Below are 18,882 nucleotides of genomic sequence, written 5' to 3' on the forward strand. Positions count from 1 at the left end.
TTTCGCCTCCTGCTGCTGGCCATTTGGTGTTTCATTATGCCTCCTGCACAGTGTCATTATTTCAGTACATGAGGTTCCAAATGATTACTCAAAGTGTGATGTAAAAGCTATGCAAACACTCGTGTTGTGGTGGTTTTAAAGACATGTCTTCTTGAGAGGTAAAAGGGTAGTGAAGTCATTTATAAAGCCTGATGAATGTTATCCAGCATTTACATACTTTTAGGATTGCGCTATATCATTCTTTACTTGGGACCCTGTTTCATTCCCAGGGCTGGAACAGTTGTTTTGTTTTCACTGGGAGCATGTGCTTTTTAGCTCTCGCCGTAGACCGCGCATGCGCTGTCACTTGCAAGCGATTCTGTTTGCTGAAAAGGGCGTGGAGCCAGCCCATTGCTTACCATTCATTTGGCTTCATTGTTACTCTTATTTGCTGGCTCCTTAATGGTTTCACTTTCTCTTAATTAATTTCTCCCTTCTGTGAAGCATGAATGGCGTACTGATTGCTTCTGTTTGGTTAGTGTCCTTCCACTGCTCGCCGTTGTCCTTGTTTTTGGTTGTTCACCCATGCCCCTTCCTGCATAGGTATGTGTACCATCATTCTACCACAACCCCTCTACCAACACCATGCTACTCTACCTAACCACCATCTAAACCACCTCGCCCTATTACTCCCACCCTAACCACCACCACTCTACCCTAACCACCACCTCCACCCTACCCACCACCACCACCCTACCCTAACCACCACCTCCCTATGCTAAATGTCACTTTCCAAACCCCACCCTTACCATCACAACGACCCTTCCACTACTCCATTACACCACCATTAACTACCAACCCCACCACCCTAACCATCAACACCACCACTCCCGCCAGCCTACCCATAACAACACCACCCTAACCACAGCCACCACCAACCTAACATGACCCTACTGTAAGCACCACAACCACCTACCCACCACCCTGATCACCACTACCTTCACAACCCTGACCTTACTACATCCAACCTACCAATCGCCCTAACCACCACCACCCTAACTACTACCACCACTACCCTGCCCTAACCAGCTCCATCTTTACCACAACCACCACCGGCTCCTCACCACCACTGTAACTATAACCACTGCCTTAACCACCACAACTCTAACAACTACCACCACCCTAACTCACCCACCACTTTGATCAAAACCCTACGTCTACACCACCCCCTGCCAGCACCAACCCCTGCCCCCTCTCTATCGCTACTCTAACTACCACTCTAACTATTACTACCTTACCATAACCACCCCCATCCTAAGCACCACCACAATTCACTGTCCCCCTACATTAACCACCACCCTCATCCTACCACCTTCCTAACCACCACCCTAACTACCATCACCATCCGACCATAACTACCAACCTAACCACTACCAACCTACCATGACCCCACATTAACCGCTACCAACTTCACTATCCTACCATCACTACCACCCTCCTCACCAATGCCACCAAGTCCCTTACCTCCACCACCCACACCATCCTCACCTCCACCACCCTAACCACCCTACCCAAACCAATGCCACCTCTCACTAAACGGGGTTCTTAATTCCACTATAAACTTTGCTTTATAAAAACCATTTTCATGTCATTACTTGATTGTTGTTTTCATGGAAAGTTGTGGTGTGCGTTTGTTTACTCTTAAATAACTTGTTCTCACCTGAAACTATGCATCTAGATATCCAGTAATGTTAGCCCATATCAAAGAATAAGAAATATTTACATGTCATCTATAGCTATCTGTTACTCTGTCAGCCTATTCTCTGGAAATCAAGATGTGAACGCTGAAAAGGAAGTCTATGGCACAATGCTGCTGTGAACCCTAGGGCGAGTGTTCGCTAGGGAGATTCTCTTTTGCATTAACTTCATATTTGATTGCCTTTTACATTCTAATTGCTTTGCAGTGTGAATAAGGGAACATAGTGTTCATCGCATTAAGTGGTATGCTTTTATTGAAGCAACCTACAAATGCAGTCAATCCTGCTTCAAAGACTGGTTGCGTGGGCTTTCCTTCCTCCTCTTACTTTTCCGATACTCCTTTTTTTTTTTTTTTCTTTTTGTTGAAGTACTTAGGAGTGCATGTGTTTTCCAGCTGTCTCCCTCATGTACTTCTCTTTGCCCATACAACGCCCTCCGTGTTGTTCTCTCCCATTAGCTTCTCCCCATTGCCCTTGCTGTGCTTACCTTTGTGTGATTCTCTCCCGCATTTGTTTCTTGCCCTTGTGCTTCTCCCCGTTTCGCGCTACACACTCTCACCGCTGTTGTGTACTTCTCCCACCATCCTCCGTGTTGCTACTGACCCTATCCTTCGTGATCCTTCATCCCCCCCATCAGCGCCCTCCGTGTTGCTTCTGCTTCCACACTCCTTGTTGCTTCCTTCCAACCACTTTAAAAAAAACACAGCTTCGGTACTATATTTTTCTTTATTTTCTTTTTAATTTATCAATCCAACTTGAATCAATAAATAAAAAGAAGAAACCCCCCTGCTCGTTTTTAGGTAGGTGCGTACATGCAGGCATTGTGCACATGCCTACCAAATGACACGGCTGCTGCGGCCTACCACCTTTTTTCGGTTTCCTCATTGGCCACAGCATTGCGAAACCCCATTGGCAAAGGCAACAGTTCCGAAAGATGAGATCTATTGGCTGTCCCATATCTTGTTCATGATTGCATGCACCACTGTGGTCCTTGTATGTCACAAGATGCATGCACGATTGTGGGCTTTCCATGCTGTTTGCATGTGCCAAACAAAAATCCAGCCTTGCTTGTATAAGTACAGCCAAATTGTTATTTTCAAAATAAATCCGTTACTTTTTCACTGTAATTTCAATAAATTGCGGGTCCCGTTTTGTCTTGAGACACTTAGTAACAGCGTGTGGTATTAAAGACTTGTTCTGCTCGCTTACAGGGCACCAAGCATTGGCAAAGACAATAGGTCTGACTTCATTGTGCCAACTCATGCAAATGGCATCCATCACATCTGGCATCCCAGCAGATCTGGCTGACCAGCTAACCCCCTCTGGTGGCTCTCCTCACACTGTCGCCCAGGACACCAGCAAACTGCACCCAGGATCTGGAACAGCACCCCTCTATCCATCCGGACTGCCCCAAGCATTCTCCATTTTAGAAGGAAGCGCTGTAAAGAACACCAAACCTTGACAAAGTGAGCCAATGGTCTCCCTCCTCTCTCAGAACCTAGTTTCTGCTCCAATCACTAATTGTCTGCATCTTTACCTTTGACCCTCGAGTTCTCTGCTGCCTTTTGCCTTGGTTTGTGCTCTTCAGACACCACATACATAAAAATAGCATTTCTGCATGCTTGTGTTTTCATCCGTTATCACATTAAACCAAACCTGTAGGCTTGGCCAGTGTCATTTTGTTTCTGCTGGTGTTATGGTGTTCACTATAATGAATATCTTATAAATAACATTTTGGTTACAACATAGTGGTTGGTGGACTCAAATGTTTAATTTTATGTATCGGTGTTCCAATATACAAACCAATCAGACTTTTGGTTTGCAAACCACAAATCAATTTAGAAAACTGTGGCAGAATAAATACAGCTTGTAAACCACTCACAAACAATGGTGTGTCCACAAACCATTTGCAAACTGACATAATTGTATTAGCTATGGAAACCTGGATTTGTTTTTGCGACTGCTATTCCACAGTGTGCATCTGATCACAATTTCCACGCATTAAAACAAACAGAAGGCAATGGGGGAGGCACAGGAAGTTCAGTTTAACCCAACGAGAGTCCAGGGAACTCACAAATGGCATAGAAAAGGCCCTCAAAACACGAACTGGGTTTTCTAACCTTAAAAGCATGTTGTCAAGAGTACGGTCTTTCATTTTAGGGAGCTATGATAATTTCTAACTTTAGTGTTTCACAAACTGTTGCAGTTTAGAAATACTATTTTAATTTCCATTGTGTTTTGCCCACTGAGCAGAAGATGAAGGTGCACGTGGGAGAAACTGTGACTGGGTGCAAGAACCTTCAGAGAAAATACTCAGCTGGTTTAAAGCTTTTATCATAAAAAAAAGACGGAAAAACCATACGAAAGTGTAGTTCTTTGCCCTGAAGAGAACATTTTTAAAATAAATTTCCCTAAAATGTAGACCGCTGCGAATTACTCTGGCATAATTTGCATGTTTTTGTGTTGCGTATGTCAATCACAATTCCCACAATTACGCATCATTATATCACACCATGTAATCATTACGCCATGCTTGTGCAAACTTTTAGTGTGGGAGCGCAGGAACAATAGAAACGAACAGAACAAGACCAGGGGGCCGCTCCTTTGGGCTGCGTGCAGCCAAGCTCTGGAACTCCATGCCAATTAACCTAAGACTTGAACAGTCGGAGGCAAGCTTCCGGAAGTACCAGAAGACATGGCTTTTTAGACCGAGTTAGAAGCCCACTCGTACCGGACTCGCCAGGGCATGATTTATATGTTCAGCGCAGGAACACTCCCTTGGAGTAACCAGGCACTTTATAAATCTAAAATTAATTCATTCAATTCATTCAGAATGTGAGCTGCCTTGTTCTGCGTCACTTGTCTTTTGGTGCAATTTTTTTTTTTCAGCACAAAATGGACCAACACTCCATAACCAACACGAGGATACGTTTTGGGCTGAAATATAGTGCTAAATAGCGGTTGTGCATTTCTCACAATTTGGCGTAATTTTTCTGAAATGCCCAGTAATTCCACAAAAGCAAAGTATGAAAAGTTCACACACCTTGTAAAATCATTAGCCGGAGAGGTACTTTGAGATTCCGAAACTTGAGTCCGAGTGTTTTACTAGGTATGGTGACCTACTCAACTAACACCCCTAAAAGCCTGTTTCTGACCTATCACAAGGCATCGCAAATAACCCCATCAATGGCATGTTATGTGGGATCTCTAATGCGCGCATCTACTCAAGAGTCCCATCGCTAACGGAACAGTAAGGACACAGACGAGAGCAAAACCGCTGTCTGCTGGGCAAAGAGCCAGGTTTTAAGCATTTTCCTGAACAGTCTTTCATCCTCCATACGCCTGAGTTCTAGAGGAAGGTTGGTCCATCCTATTGACCCCAAAAGAGAGCGACAGCCAGCCAACTCTTGCAAGCCGGACTCTCGGCACTGTGGCCAAGAGCATGTTGGAGCGCAGCTTTCTCAACGGGCTGTTGAAGGAAATCCTCGAAGACAGATAGTCTGGTCCCGAGTGCTAAAGTGCTCTGTGCACAAAGAGAGAGGTCTTAAAAAGAATCTGATTGTGCACAGGAAGCCAGTGCAAATCCCACAGATGGGGAGAAATGTGCTTCCTTCTAGGTAAACCGAGAATGAGCCTAGCAGCAGAATTCTGTACAGTTTGAAGTTTCCTCAAAAATATTGTGGGCGACCACTGTATAGGGCATTGGCATAATCCAGCTTGGACATGACCACCGCGAAGACCACCGTGATCAGAATTGGGAATGACAAAAAATGTAGGAATTTCTTGAGCATGTGTAATGTATCAAAATATTTGCCAAACACAGAATTAATTTGATTATGGAAAGACAATTTATTACCAAATGTCACACCCATGTTATTGACTGGTTCCACATGCCTATTGGGTGGAGGTGCCCCCTCTGGCAAGTTCACTTCCAACATGAGGTCAACATTATGCACCATACAGAACACCTCCGTAGTCTTAGTATTAGACTCGAGTTTGAAGAAACTCATCCAATGGAAAACGGCCGAGAGGCATGGTTTTATTTCATCTTGTTCAACTGGCACCCCTTTGTCAAATGTGAACATAATCTGGGTGTCATCCGCATAGGAGATTATTTTGGCCCCAATTGACTCCACCCATTCAGCGAGGGGAGTTGTATAAATATTAAACAGCGTGGGGCTAAAAGCTGACCCCTGGGGGACCCTGACCGAGACATTTTGTCTGCCAGAGGAGAAGGGAGGCAGCCAAACCACTGCGTCCTATCCTCAAGGAAGGATTTTAACCACTACCAAGCCTTGTCTCTGCTCGAACAACTTCAGGAGATTGGCTTCAGCCTGGCATGCGGGACCGTATCGAATGCTGCAGACGGGTCTAGCAGTACCAGGAATGCCCTACCGCCAGCATCAATGGTGCCTTTGATCAGTTCAGAGACCTCCAAGAGGGCTGCCTCAGTGCTGAACCTTGGTCAGAAGCCAGACTGACTAGGGTGTAATAACTTATTAACCTCAAAATGCTTAGAGCGTTGGCCATTCACAAACTTTTCCAGCAGCTTGGATGGCGCAGGCAAAAAGGAAATAGACCTGTAGTGGCTTGGAATGTCCCGATCCGCACTCTGCTTTTTTAAACATGGTAAGATTTTCGCCTGCTTCTAGGTAGATGGAACTGTAGCTGTGGACAGGGACTTATTTGAAAGAGCGTTCATAGTAGGATTAATAACGTCCATTGCCAGAGCCAAGAGGAAAGGAGGGCAAGGATCGGCCGGTGAGCCAGATTTAAGATTAAGAATATGACTGGCTGCATCACGTATCACCTTGCCAATGGCCTCCGCGATTAAGTGAAATCCATATTTCTGTCGCTTTCAAGCGCAGGCGGTGCTACTCCCATGCCTTGCTATTGGAGAGGAATCTCGCTGCCATTCGCTCTGGTCTGCACCAGCCTTCACGGCAGGCCCGATGCACAGAGGTGGTGCTGGTGCATAACTTTCAAGCCAGTATTGGCCACGCAGACCTAATTATGATGATGTGACTGTACTTTGGGGTTAAGGGTTAATGTATGCATAAGCGAGAAGAGACTTTTATCCCTGCAAATGGCAGCTGCTATTCTTTAAACTCAAGATAAAGTCTGGACAAACAACTAACCTATTCCTTTCTTTGTCCTCATTTCTCCACCAGGGTATCTAAGATGGCTCCCATGGACCTCCTGACCACTGTCGCCGCGTTCCTCCTCCCCAGCCTCCTGGTGCTCAGGACCCATGGCTGCCCAGACGAGTGCCGGTGTTACAGCATGACTGTCGAGTGTGGCTCCAAAGGCCTGAAGGAGATCCCTTCCAGAATCCACCCCTCCACTCAGGTAAGCGCCCCACAGGTGCCAGCCACGCCTGGTCACACCAGTGTGCAAGCTGTTGTGGGGTTGTCCACTTTCTTCCAGGAGACCCTGAGTCCAACGGAATCACTCAAAATGGGAGCATTCTGATGGATTGTTCCATTCCTGTTGTAGCCACGGGACAGCCTTCCCTTTCACCGCCAAACTGTCAAGTGCCTTGTGTGTCTTCCTTGTGGCATCTTCCATTCTGCAATTGTGTGTCGCTACCAGTGCTTCTGTCCTGCAGTGACCACTGTCGGTGGTAGAAGCAGCTTCTTGTAATTCAGAATTTTCTATTTTTGATCCTCTGTATTGTAGACTCGTCTTCTTCCTAAGGTAGATATTTACTACACGGTCTTGTCTTAAACTGTATATTTTTGGTGCTGAATACTTTTCCTCTGTGTGCTCTCTGCAAAATTCTTTATAAAGACTTATCGTCTGACTAATAGTTTTTAGTTTTGCTTGTGGAGTTGTCATCTGCCAGGGGAATCCTCCACCACGCTGGTGGCGGGAATTCGGCTGTGTTTTGAGTTCTCCGCCATTCTCCCTCAGTGGGCTGTCTTGGGCATGAGGGGAGCGAGTTTTGGAGTGAAACTTCTGGCAGAATTTCTGCCACCAGTATGGGTCCTCGAAATGTGCCCTCCTTCGTGGGGTGGTACACTGTGGGTACCACCATATTGTGTCCCTCTGAGGTGCAAAGGGTGTTTCCCAGCATGTAAAGGACCACACTTTACGCTGTGGCCTTTCACAGGGTTAACTCCGCTAAACATGGCGGCAGACCTGATGCTGTCGATGGGGTGGTGAAACCGCCTCGATTTCTGGTGGAGTTGGCAAGCCCTGCAAACCCATCGTCGGAGATTAAGGAGTCCCTTCTGGTGTGATGTCCACCATGGTGGCATCTCCAGGTCAATTGTTAGGGAGATCAGTTGTGCATTTCAAAGGGTGCAGGCAGTCTGAAAAGTTGTGATCTATTATCGCTGAAATGTCAAAGGCTTGCATAGGTAGTGTTTAATTTTTGCCGGTGGTTGCAGGTGCAGGACACTGGAATTATTTTTTGCAGTTTTTTTTTTGTTTATAATCGCACTTTCTCCCCTTTTCTTATTATCTCCCTCTTACTCCGGGTGAAAGTCAAGATCTTGCTATAGTAAAATATAGAAACCGGAAGTGCAGAGTGGTGTCTGAAAGAGGCAGGAGGGGGGCTAGACTTAGGCAGCCTTTGTTGTGGATGACGTGGCCATTCAGTAGCCTTGTCTAGGGGGCTTCTCAGAACATCTTTGTCCTCCGCACTTGTTATGATTATATTTTTGTTGTACACATTACGCCTTTTATATAAGCGGTCTTCCTCCATGTCTATTGCAGAGACCGAAAATCATCCTACAAGCTACTTTTGTGCTCTTACTTTAACCCATGATTTCTGGAGCAGTTTACACAGCCACATGCAGTCGAATTGTAAAATCTTGCTGTACGCCTTCTTAGTTTATGATACCAAGAGCCACATCTAGTGAAACCCTGAGAGTGGTACCTGAAGATCCAGTCTGCTGACCCAGAGTCGAGGCCGCGTTATCCCCATGCAGATGCACTGGCCAGGAGGCTAGTGCTTGGCACTGCCATTACAGCATCCGCTGGCCAATGCGTTTTGCTGTGTGCAGGCGGTGCAAGTACCATAGCGGAGGAGTGGGCAGATTTACGCATCCCACCTGTTGCATGCATGCTTGCCAACTTTAATACAGTTCTCAGAGTGGTTGGACAAGGCCCTTGTTTGGGAGGGGGGGGGGGGTCAGGATAGGAAAGGGCCTTGAGCCATTTGGTGGCTTACTGTGCATGGATAAGCATGTGAGGGGTGGGGCCAAGTAAAGGGGTGAGGTTTCTTACTTTGCATGGATGAGCATGTGGTGGGTGTAGCCATGTTAAGGGGCGTGGCTTCATGCCATGCTCCGCCATAGAAAGACTCCATATTCTTCACAGGAAGAAAGCCCAGATGCTGCCCTGATGTCTTGGACAGGTTGGCAAATGCCCCCATGGACATCAGGAGTACAGAGCTTGCACAAAGAAGCTGGATTCCCCCTTTCAGTGTGGGTTCCTGCTCGTATTGTCTTACACCGTGTGATATCTGCTCTCACCAGGTGACCGTGTGAAAGGAGCCGATACTGTGTGACGCACACTGCCGCCGCCATGTCTGTTTCTGGATGGTTTTATGTGGCGCGTGGGGCCATGCTGCATCATAGTCAAACGAGGCTGAGCGAGGACTTGACTCAGTCTAGGAATTTTACTTTCATTTATGAGGTTGTCGGTGACGCAGAAAAAGTTTTTGTCAATGTTAGTTTGCTTCTCAATTGATATAGTAAATGGAAATCCGTGATATAGTAGTGCTGTAGAAATGACAAGCGCAAGAAGACAAGCGGAACCAAATTCTTCATGCCCCCAGATCATTGTAGGTCTTCGTCATTGTCCCATCACTTTACAAATTCATGTTTTAAATGCAAGACTGCAGTGTAGCACTACACCTTGTACCAAGTTGTTGCCAGAGGAGACCAGCTGCACAGAATTTCTCCATGCATGCAGTAGGTTTAGTGGAGACTTTAGTTAATGTGGAGGTCTCGGAGTCCCTGATGTGGGTCTACCTGCAGTGATGGCCTTGTATGTGTGTCTTCACTCCCCTGTGAGGTTAAAGTTCTCACTCTTGAAGGTTAGACAATGTTTGAGAATTAGGGTTGGCCCAAGGAGCCCGTCCAGTGGGAATAAAAAAACTGTGTGAGCGTGCCCTGTCCTGGCCTTTGGAGGGCTGCTGGGCAGTGTTCTCTGCTCCTCCCCTGAAAAGGATTAGAAGTCCTTCTGTTTCCAGACATTTTTGTCGGTGACGGGTCACTAAGCCACTCTGGGAAGATGTCCCTGAGAACCACATTCTGTGATTGGCTGTGAGAATTGATAATGTTGTGGTCTCCACTGGAGGAAAATTCTCCTTTGGGGCGCACCATGATAATACAGGACTCAGAATTGACCAGAGCGCCATGGCGTAAGGGAAGGTAATCCTTGCTGATCTGGGGTGAGTGGCTCACGGGCGCCGCCTCTGGAAATAAAAGTGAATTTCAAATCTTGTAAGACGCATCTACCTCTCGTCCTTCTAAAAAATATTTATTTATGATTTCATAAAGAGGTGCAAGTCGCCTTACGGGTTCTTTAAAGTGATGCGATTGTATGGTGGGTATATTCAGAGGAGAGAGGGGGTTCCTTTAATGGGGGGGGGGGGGTCACCCAGTGAATGCTTGCTTTCTAGCAGGGTTACACGGGTGCTGCAGGCTGCCAGGGCGTGCGCACATTCCTTCGTGGAAGTTACTATTTGGTGGCGTTTTGAAAGCGACACCTTTTCCATTTCCATTGCCTTTTAGTATTAAAAAATGGCCTGTTCAACCTGTTGACAAACACTAAAAACAAAGGAAAATGGGAGTTGAAAAGCATGCCTGCTAGTAAGGATGATGAATACTGGGGCCAGCCACCATCTCTTTGTAACTAGGTAACTGGGGCATATTTGAAGGAAGTTACGTATCATCCATCATCCGGAACACACGCAGGTAGAGATGCACTGTTTTTCGAAGTATCCCTGGCACTTGAATCGCCTAACTTGTAACAGGGGGTATCTGCCGCCACTCAAGCTGGTGGGAGGGCTTTTAATACTCATAAAAGCCCCATTAAAAAGTAGCATTCTTTATTTCTATTAAAAAGTATGAAGGTGTCTTTACGTTGCAGTTAATGCTACAAATAATTCTTCATGCAGCGGAGTATGCCCATATCAAGTGGCCACTTGAGGCCGTCAGTTTCGAAGTTTTAGCCGACCAAAGGTTGCATCCTGGGACTTGTAGTATCACTGCTTTCATCTTAAATATAGATTTGAAAGCTCCCGCCCTCCTGCAGCGTGCTGGGGAATTTTCATATTAATATGTCCTATGAGGTATATTTCATTCCACTTTCGGAAGAAATGATTTCAGTGCCCCCCCCTGAGATTGACTAAGTGTGGGAGAGCAAAACTATAATTATCTGTTTATAAACAGGTTGTCGGTTAGTCACTAAGCAAACCAGCATTTGCAAAGGCAATAGTTCTCGCCGATGCAAGAGCTATTGGCTTTGCCACTGTGGTTTAGCCATGTTGTACATCAACGTGGCTGCTCTTCAGCATGGCTAAAAGTTAGTGACGGGAAGGAGAGCACAGTGGTGCAGAGTGCAGTGGCGCTCAGTAGAGTGGAGCTGCACAGAGTGCATGGTTTTGAGTAAAGTGGTGTAGAGTGCATTGGCTTAGAGTAAAGTGGTGTAGAGTGCATTGGCATAGAGCGATGCAGCGTAGGGTGAAGTGGCGTAGAGGGGAGGGCTGCAGGGTAGAGTAGAGTGGTGCACAGTAGAGTACAGTGTTGCAGAGTAGAGTTCACTAGTGCAGTGTTCACTGGTGCAGAGTGCACTTGGGCATTGGCGTAGAGTAGATTGGCGTAGAGTGCATTAATTTTCACAAACCTGTTGTAGAGTACAGTGGTGCAGAGTAGAGTGTTGTAGTGTGGAGTGGTGCAGCATAGATTACAGTGGCATAGAGTGCAGTGCCATAGAGTGCAGTGGTGCAGAATATATTCGAATGGCGTTGTGTGGATTACTTAGCATAGAGTGAACTGGCATAGACTGGAGTGGTACAGAGTAGAGTGCTTTGGCGTAGAGTGGTCTAGAGTAGAGAGGTGTAGAGCAGTGGTGTGTTACAGAGTAGAGTAGACAAACCGTGCCTAACAAAAATGAATGTGTTCTTCTGTAACAAAACTGGTGCTCATGTAAAGCGCTCTGATACCCGATGTCGTGGGTCTAGTTTGCGCTATAAAAAACTCTAAATTTAAAAAAAAGAGAGTGGCCTTGAATAGAGTGGTGTAGAGTGCAGTGGTGCAGAGTACAGTGCATTGGCATAGAGTAGAGTGGTTTAGAGTAGAGAGGCGTAGAATGCAGGGGTGTAGAGTGGAGTGGTACAGAGTAGAGTATGCATGATGCGGTAACGCACTGGCATTACAGACAACACAGCTTCAATTGAAATGACAATTACAAATGCACAGACATGCAGTTTTACTGATAACCGTATACAGCGCACAAACGATAATGTGTGGAAGTGTCATCACCTAGTGTATTGATTTGTTATGATCATATTAAAATATTGGTTTTCACCACAATTCAGAATTAACAAAATGTTTTCATCATTTGGGCTTTCCTAATTCTGATGTATTCAGTTCATTTACAGACATTTAAATGTTGCTGTGTACTAGAAAAACGAGCATTTGCAATGCAACAGGTCTCGCATTTGCGAGTGTTGGAGCTATTGGTATTGTAAATGACAATCCCTTTTATTTGTGTTTTGAAAACCTGCAAGTGGTGCGTAAACATGCACTTTGTAATTATAGTCCTTGCTTAGGAGAAGACAGTAAAAGAGGCACACTTACTGCCAGCCTTGCTTCTCGTAAGCAAGGACAATAAGTACAAAGTACATGTTTACGCACCGCTTGCAGGTTTTCAAAAATAAAAGGCAGTCATTTACAGCACCTATTTGAGTAATTGATAAAATTGCCAAGTCGTCTGCACATACCAAGTTTTTTACTCTTACTTCGCCAGTTTCGGAGAGGAGCCATATTCGTGACTAAAGAAATCAGCCAGGGCTGCTATATATATTGAGAATTAAAGAAAGTCAGAATACAACTTTGCTCAAACTATTAACAGTACTAATTTAAGGGGTGAGTCATTTTATACTAGATAATTGTATTTGTACCCAAGTGTTTATATGAAATTCTATCAGGAAATGGAATAACTGATTGTAACTTACACCATTGTAACTTAAACCCGTGATTGTAACTTAAACCATAAGAGGTTCTTGACTAATACATAGCAAGCTAGAACTATGACTGGGAATAGTGGTGTCATCTTGAGGGAGGCAGAGCCGTTCATATCACAGCCATCTCTGAATACCATAGTCTCCCCTTTACCACCACTACCGCTCTGTTGCAGATGTTTCAACACTAATTTACTGTTTGCCTCTATCATTTGTTCAAAGGTGCAAATTCGTCATTGCTTTCCCTCTTTGTAAACCATTTACCAAGACTACAGGCGATTTTTAATAAATGTCCCCCCCCCCCTCCTATTTTTCCTCTTCTCATCCTCGCCTTTCTCTTACCAAAGCGTTGAACGCCAAATCCGCTCAGGGTTATTCATCATAAGTGCCCTTCACAATAGTCTTAATGTAGTCTAGCCCCTTCAATGCATTACACGTCTGGACAAGGCAGGAGACTGGGGGAAAGAGCTGTGTCCCCAACCACCCCAGGATGATCACTCATTTGCCACACTCCCTGCCCTTTCTTGGGAATAAATTCAAGACTCCGCCCTTTAAATCGCCGACCTGTATTAATTAGACGGCATATGTAGCCACCACTTTATATTTCCGGTCTTCCCAACACCTGACCTCATAACCTTTATGCTCAGCCCCCTTCAAGTTTGCACTAGTAGTCCACCGTGCATGACGCGTGGAAGTCTTGCTGTATTTAACGTGGAAAATAAAAAAATTATGCTTGGATTCCATATCCAACACAAAGTCCAGAATTTCCAAGGTTCCGACCTCCTACATTAGTATTAATGGCTGCAGTCATGTGCTTGGCGAGTGCATTGCTTAGAAGAGTTTCCACGAATCTGAGGCCAAAAGACAAAACAAAAAACAGAATACCATGTCTGGTGGGAAAATGAGCAATCCCATATTTGTAGGATAAGCAATGGGTCCCCGCAGGTTCATAACACATGGGAATGGGCTGGATATTCTAGGAAAGGAAGTGATGAAACTGCACGTGTAAAGAGCGTCCTCATCACACACAAGACAAGAGCTGGTCATAGGTGTGTCTGACTGGGCATTTAGTCCACCCCAAAATACAGTCAAACACACACGTCACAGTGAATGGTACGAGTAACACCAGACACAGTAACAAGTCACCGAAAGCCTCAAACTAACTGATCCATCTCACCGTTACCCCCACATTCATATTGAGGACAAAGATCCTATGATTTCCAGACTCCAAAGGCAGGGAAGCCTCAAAGTCCCCGTCTGGTGTGCATCTGGTGGCTGCACAGCTTTCAGTGTCACGTGAGCTCATAAAAGCAGATGGGCCACTGTACAGTAAAAAAAAAAAAAAAAGAACACATACATTCCCACGCGCTCCCGAATACACACTGCTGGGTCTTCCTCATTTTAAGTTCTTCCCGCTGAAATCACTGAGGGGCAAGCAGATAGCCATGGAGGGAGGGTGGGTTAGGGGAGGTGGGATTGTCTCTTTGTTTTAGTGTTTTATAAAAGTGGTTTCTTCACTAGGTGCCATAACGATTAAATACGGTTTGAACTCAACGCGGGGTCGTCCACCGGGATGTAGACCTAAACGCTGTCATTCTCATCCGTTATCGCTCTGCTGGCATCCTGATGTAGGCAGCTAAGCTGTGTACTTGCTACCTTGCAACCACGCAATAAAAAATGATTGATTCTAAAAAAAAAAACACAGGCCCAGCCCACTACCGCTACCATTGGAAGCAGTGCTGAGCTGGGAAATAACCACTAGAGGATAATCTGCTTGCGGGCACTGCTGGCATATGGAGGGCGCAGGGTCTCGCCCATAACCAGGCAGTGGGGCTCTTTCAGCCACCCTGAAGCCCATGGCCTGGCACGAAACCGATAACGATGCGCGTTGCCTGGAGGGGACATGCCGCTCGCTGCAGGTAAATGCCACTACAAAGAACATATTAAAGCAGCAACTTCCCTGCTCTTTCACAGACACCCAAACCATAATCCTCACACCTTACTGGCCCCTATATTAACCTTAATCTTAACCCTACTGTAACTCTACTCTAACGATTGCTGTGAGCATCAGCCCTTGTCCATGGCCCCAATTGATACGGCTAACCCATGTAATCTTACTCTGATAAAGGACACAGTCTATTGCTCCTACCTTAATCCTTTTGTTATTAAAGCTACCCTTCTTTTTCAAACTCAGACAACGGCCTGGTGGAATAAAACCAAATGCTGCTCTCGGGTGCTGTGGACCTGTAATGTGTTTATTAATGGGATGGTTTGGCGGGATGGAATGGGCAATGCCTAAATGAGAGCTGGGAGGCTGCGGGCGGCCGTCCCAAAGGGAATACATTCTTTGGGTTAAGCCATCCGCTCTTCCGAAACCTCACTGGGTGCACTCCGATGATTAGCTGCCCAGATCCTGCTTCCATGCCAGTGCACGATGCAGGTTCGACTCATTACAATTCTGGCCAGACTGAAGGTGGAGGTAGAAGTGACTATCCGCCTCAAGCACACAGCAAGTGTTGTGCCTCCACCTTTACGGCTCACAGCTCCTGCTTCGCCTCGGTGGTAAACACAGAAAAGGGACAAACAAGGCGGCAGATGAGGCGAGCATCTGAAATCGCTTCTCGAACGTGTCGACCATCTTTAAGTGTACAAACGTTCTTTTAATTTAAAGTCTCCTGGGAACATAAACTATGAAAAATGAATATTTTAGCAAAACTGTACAATATCTGAAAATATTACATATGTGCGGGATTTTACATGGCAATATGCAATGGCAATATACAAATTAAAGAAACATCGAGGTAAATACCAGCTACGAAAAATTCATTAAGTTGCAGGAGACCCACGGCAGCTGTGATTTCATGTAAAAAAAAAAAAAAAACAGCTCAAGTGGTGCATGTGACCCCATTGTGAATAAGTGCGGCCGCTATAGTTAAAGCGGAGCGTGGTGTAATTTAAATAAATACATTATTAAAAGCGTGCAGCATGCTGCGATGTCGTGGGTGGTATAGGGGGACCCGGCAGCAAGAGGCTGTGTAGGTTGACCACGGGTGCTGAGCAGCAAGGGCGGTGTGCCAATTTGCTCCCACCCCCCTCCCGGGATCCATGAGGCAGTAAACGGATTGGCCTCTCTAATAAACTCGTTCCTCTCCCCATAACATATAAATATATTTTGGCGGATTTTTCACTGTAATTAACAAATTTTCACACAAGTAGTCCACGGTAGGGTGAACCTTAGCGCGTTCATACCACCGGGGCTCCGCACATCCACTCTGGTCCTGAAGAATGCCCGACTAACACTCATAGAGGCAGAAACATGTTGACCGCCACGGAGTGAACCAGGTCTTCTATTTTTTTGACCCTCACTCCCTTTTATTCTTTTCCAATTAGCAAAATTATTAAAGTTTTATTTTTTGACTTAATTGGAGATTTTAAATTCACTATCCCCACACAAGAACCCCGCTCTGCAGTAACCTGGCGTTGCAGCACACTGGGATGACATTCGGTCATCCCAGTGGAGCCCGATGATGAAGCATGTCACCAACCAGGTTGGCGAGTGAGGGCTTTTAATACCAACTGGGTATTGTTTCATAGAGGTCTACTTTCTTTTCTTAAACATACCGGTTTGTCTGGAACCTGTGGACCAGTGCTCTTTCGACTAACAGTGCCCCTTTTATTGATTTATGTACACTGGCTTTGTTGATTTTGAATAAACTATTGAGGGGACTAGCCGTGTAGATCCCTTCCTCTCTTGTTGATTTTTTGGTATAGGGGGAACACCATTAAAGAAAATAGTGCTCACCAACTTATAAAACAGACCGTGTAATGACACAAGTAAAAAGTCCAGTCGTTATGGGAGGTTACAAATGCAGACAAGGGGGTACCAAGGAGGGACTATTAAGCCTATTTACAAATGAAAAGCAACGATTTTGCAAGATGAGTAACAAGAGCCAATTGAAAAGATGGGCGTGAAATGGGCGGAGCTTCTATACCTAACCTCAATACAGCGTACCTCACAGGGCAGCATATGCGCTGCCCAAGCTCGACCTAAAAATAACCTTGTACAGCCTTCCTCCAGCACACCCCCATTAGCAGCATGATTGTCACATAATCCCACACTTTCAAGTCGGAGAAAGAAAAGAAACAGCAAGCTTCCTGGCAGGCGAAGCCTGGCGTTTGACCTCTGTCTTTGACAAGATTAGAACAGGACTTAAAGGCCTGTTTACAGAAATCAAGCAGTGCTGGAAGAATACAGTAAATAGGCTATGCTCTTCAGGAGGGAGGAACTCGAGCTGGACAGCCTAAAACAAATGAAGCCAGAATATAGAAAGCGCGCTTGCGAGTTACAAACCCAAAAACCAATAGTAAGCAATGGGTGGGGATGCATTCCCAAGGAAGCTTTCTGAATGTCCCCAGATGTGTTTAGGAAATCAGACAGCTGTGCTGTCTGTAGGCCTCAAACTAAAAAGTGGCTGCGATGCAGTCTCCTAGTTCGAATGTTTCTAGAGATTCCAAGTAGTTTGGGGGGTAGAGCGCAGCCGTAGGAAGCAGTGGGGCACTGCTTGAGTAGTGCAGCTGTTCTTGGGAGAGGAGTTGGGGATTGTGTGTTTGGAAGGGGGAGGGGAATCTGAGCCTTGGAGGAGAGAACTGAGGCCCTGGGCCCACAGGATATTGTCTTTTGTGTTCCAGTGCAGACCTGTATGGCAGCCCCTCACTGAAAGGAATTTGTTAACTCTGATACTATTGTGGATAAGAGTTGCTTTTGATTCCATGTAGTGCCTTGTTGTCATGTGTTTCCTATGTTAGTGATTGCTCTCAAGCAGATCATGTTGTGCCCCACAATGGATGCACAATGGTAGTCCTACTTCTACGTTTTTGCAATGTCCTGGTTTTTGATTTCAAAATCTGGTCCCTATTAGCCTTGTAAAGGTTGTTTTCCTCAAGCATGTGTTTGCAAACTTTAAATATAATGTTACTGTGTGAGATGGGCTGTGTCTTGAATGGGCGGAGGCTGTAGCATGGGTTGGTGGGTCTTTCAGTCCATCGTCAACTGAGCAAGGATGGGACAGAGCTTGGAGCTTGCTACTACTCCAGCTGACCCTCCCGTATAAACAAAGGCTTCTTAGCCTGCTGCCGACGTATTAGGGAGGCTGTAAAACCACTGATCTATGTTGTCTGCTGAGAGCCCCCACACACAAGCTAGAAACCCACTATCAAAGGGGTTTCCAGCTCACTTTACCGCACCATGAGATAACAGCTCCTCAGTGGGCGATCGTGTGACGAGAGCTGCTATTGTATGACATGTGGTGGCAACGTATGTGTTTGCATGTCTATGGGCCAGAGTCGGACTCGCCCTCACAGGGCAATTGGGCAGTGTATGACAGGCTGGTCTGAAAAGGCAGTTTGTGGACTGATTTTTGGCTGTTTGTGGGCTGGTTTTATGATTTGCTGGGCCAGTTTTTACTGTTTTTCACGATATTAAAACAAATTTTGCCTGCAGCAAGCACAGATCCATGCAGTCTCCCATACCTTACAAAACAGCTATACAGCATGTGTGACTTTACAAGAACAAAATTGTTACGATTTCCAAATATGGCCTTATTTCTGATTCATTAATGAGGGCCACTTTTATTTTGGTGCCCGGGCCTAATTTCTGTCCCAGGCCCATCCTGCTGTGGGCCCTAGAATTGTATAGGGCGTAATGAATGCATTGCCAAAGAAAAGTTGCAATAGAACAAAGCCCGGTCCGTTCATTTAATTTGGTTTATTTGTTTTTGCATAAAGCCACCAGCAGAATATTCATCAAAGAACCAATTACTATAGCTATAATAAGAGGTACATTAGTCGTACATGCTAATAGCCTCTAATCTTGTAGGAGACTCCCAATTTTGCAAAGCAAAAAAATGATTTATTTTAGCTTGTCTCCTGCTTGAAATTGTATCCGCT

General features: G+C 45.6%; 1 protein-coding gene across 2 annotated transcripts in view; it reads left to right on the plus strand.

Moving 5' to 3' along the window:
• The window catches only part of LRRC24 (leucine rich repeat containing 24), a 165,563-nt gene that overhangs the window by 120,643 nt on the left and 26,038 nt on the right, over positions 1–18,882 (plus strand). For both annotated transcript variants that reach the window (XM_085604666.1, XM_085604665.1), the window contains exon 2: positions 6,908–7,085. In XM_085604666.1, the coding sequence (XP_085460792.1) occupies positions 6,918–7,085 (168 nt within the window). In that variant the 5' untranslated portion in view covers positions 6,908–6,917. The remainder of the gene's footprint in view (positions 1–6,907; positions 7,086–18,882) is intronic.

Source organism: Triturus cristatus, chromosome 5_1 (assembly GCF_964204655.1).
Source record: "Triturus cristatus chromosome 5_1, aTriCri1.1, whole genome shotgun sequence".
Lineage (NCBI taxonomy): Eukaryota > Metazoa > Chordata > Amphibia > Caudata > Salamandridae > Triturus > Triturus cristatus.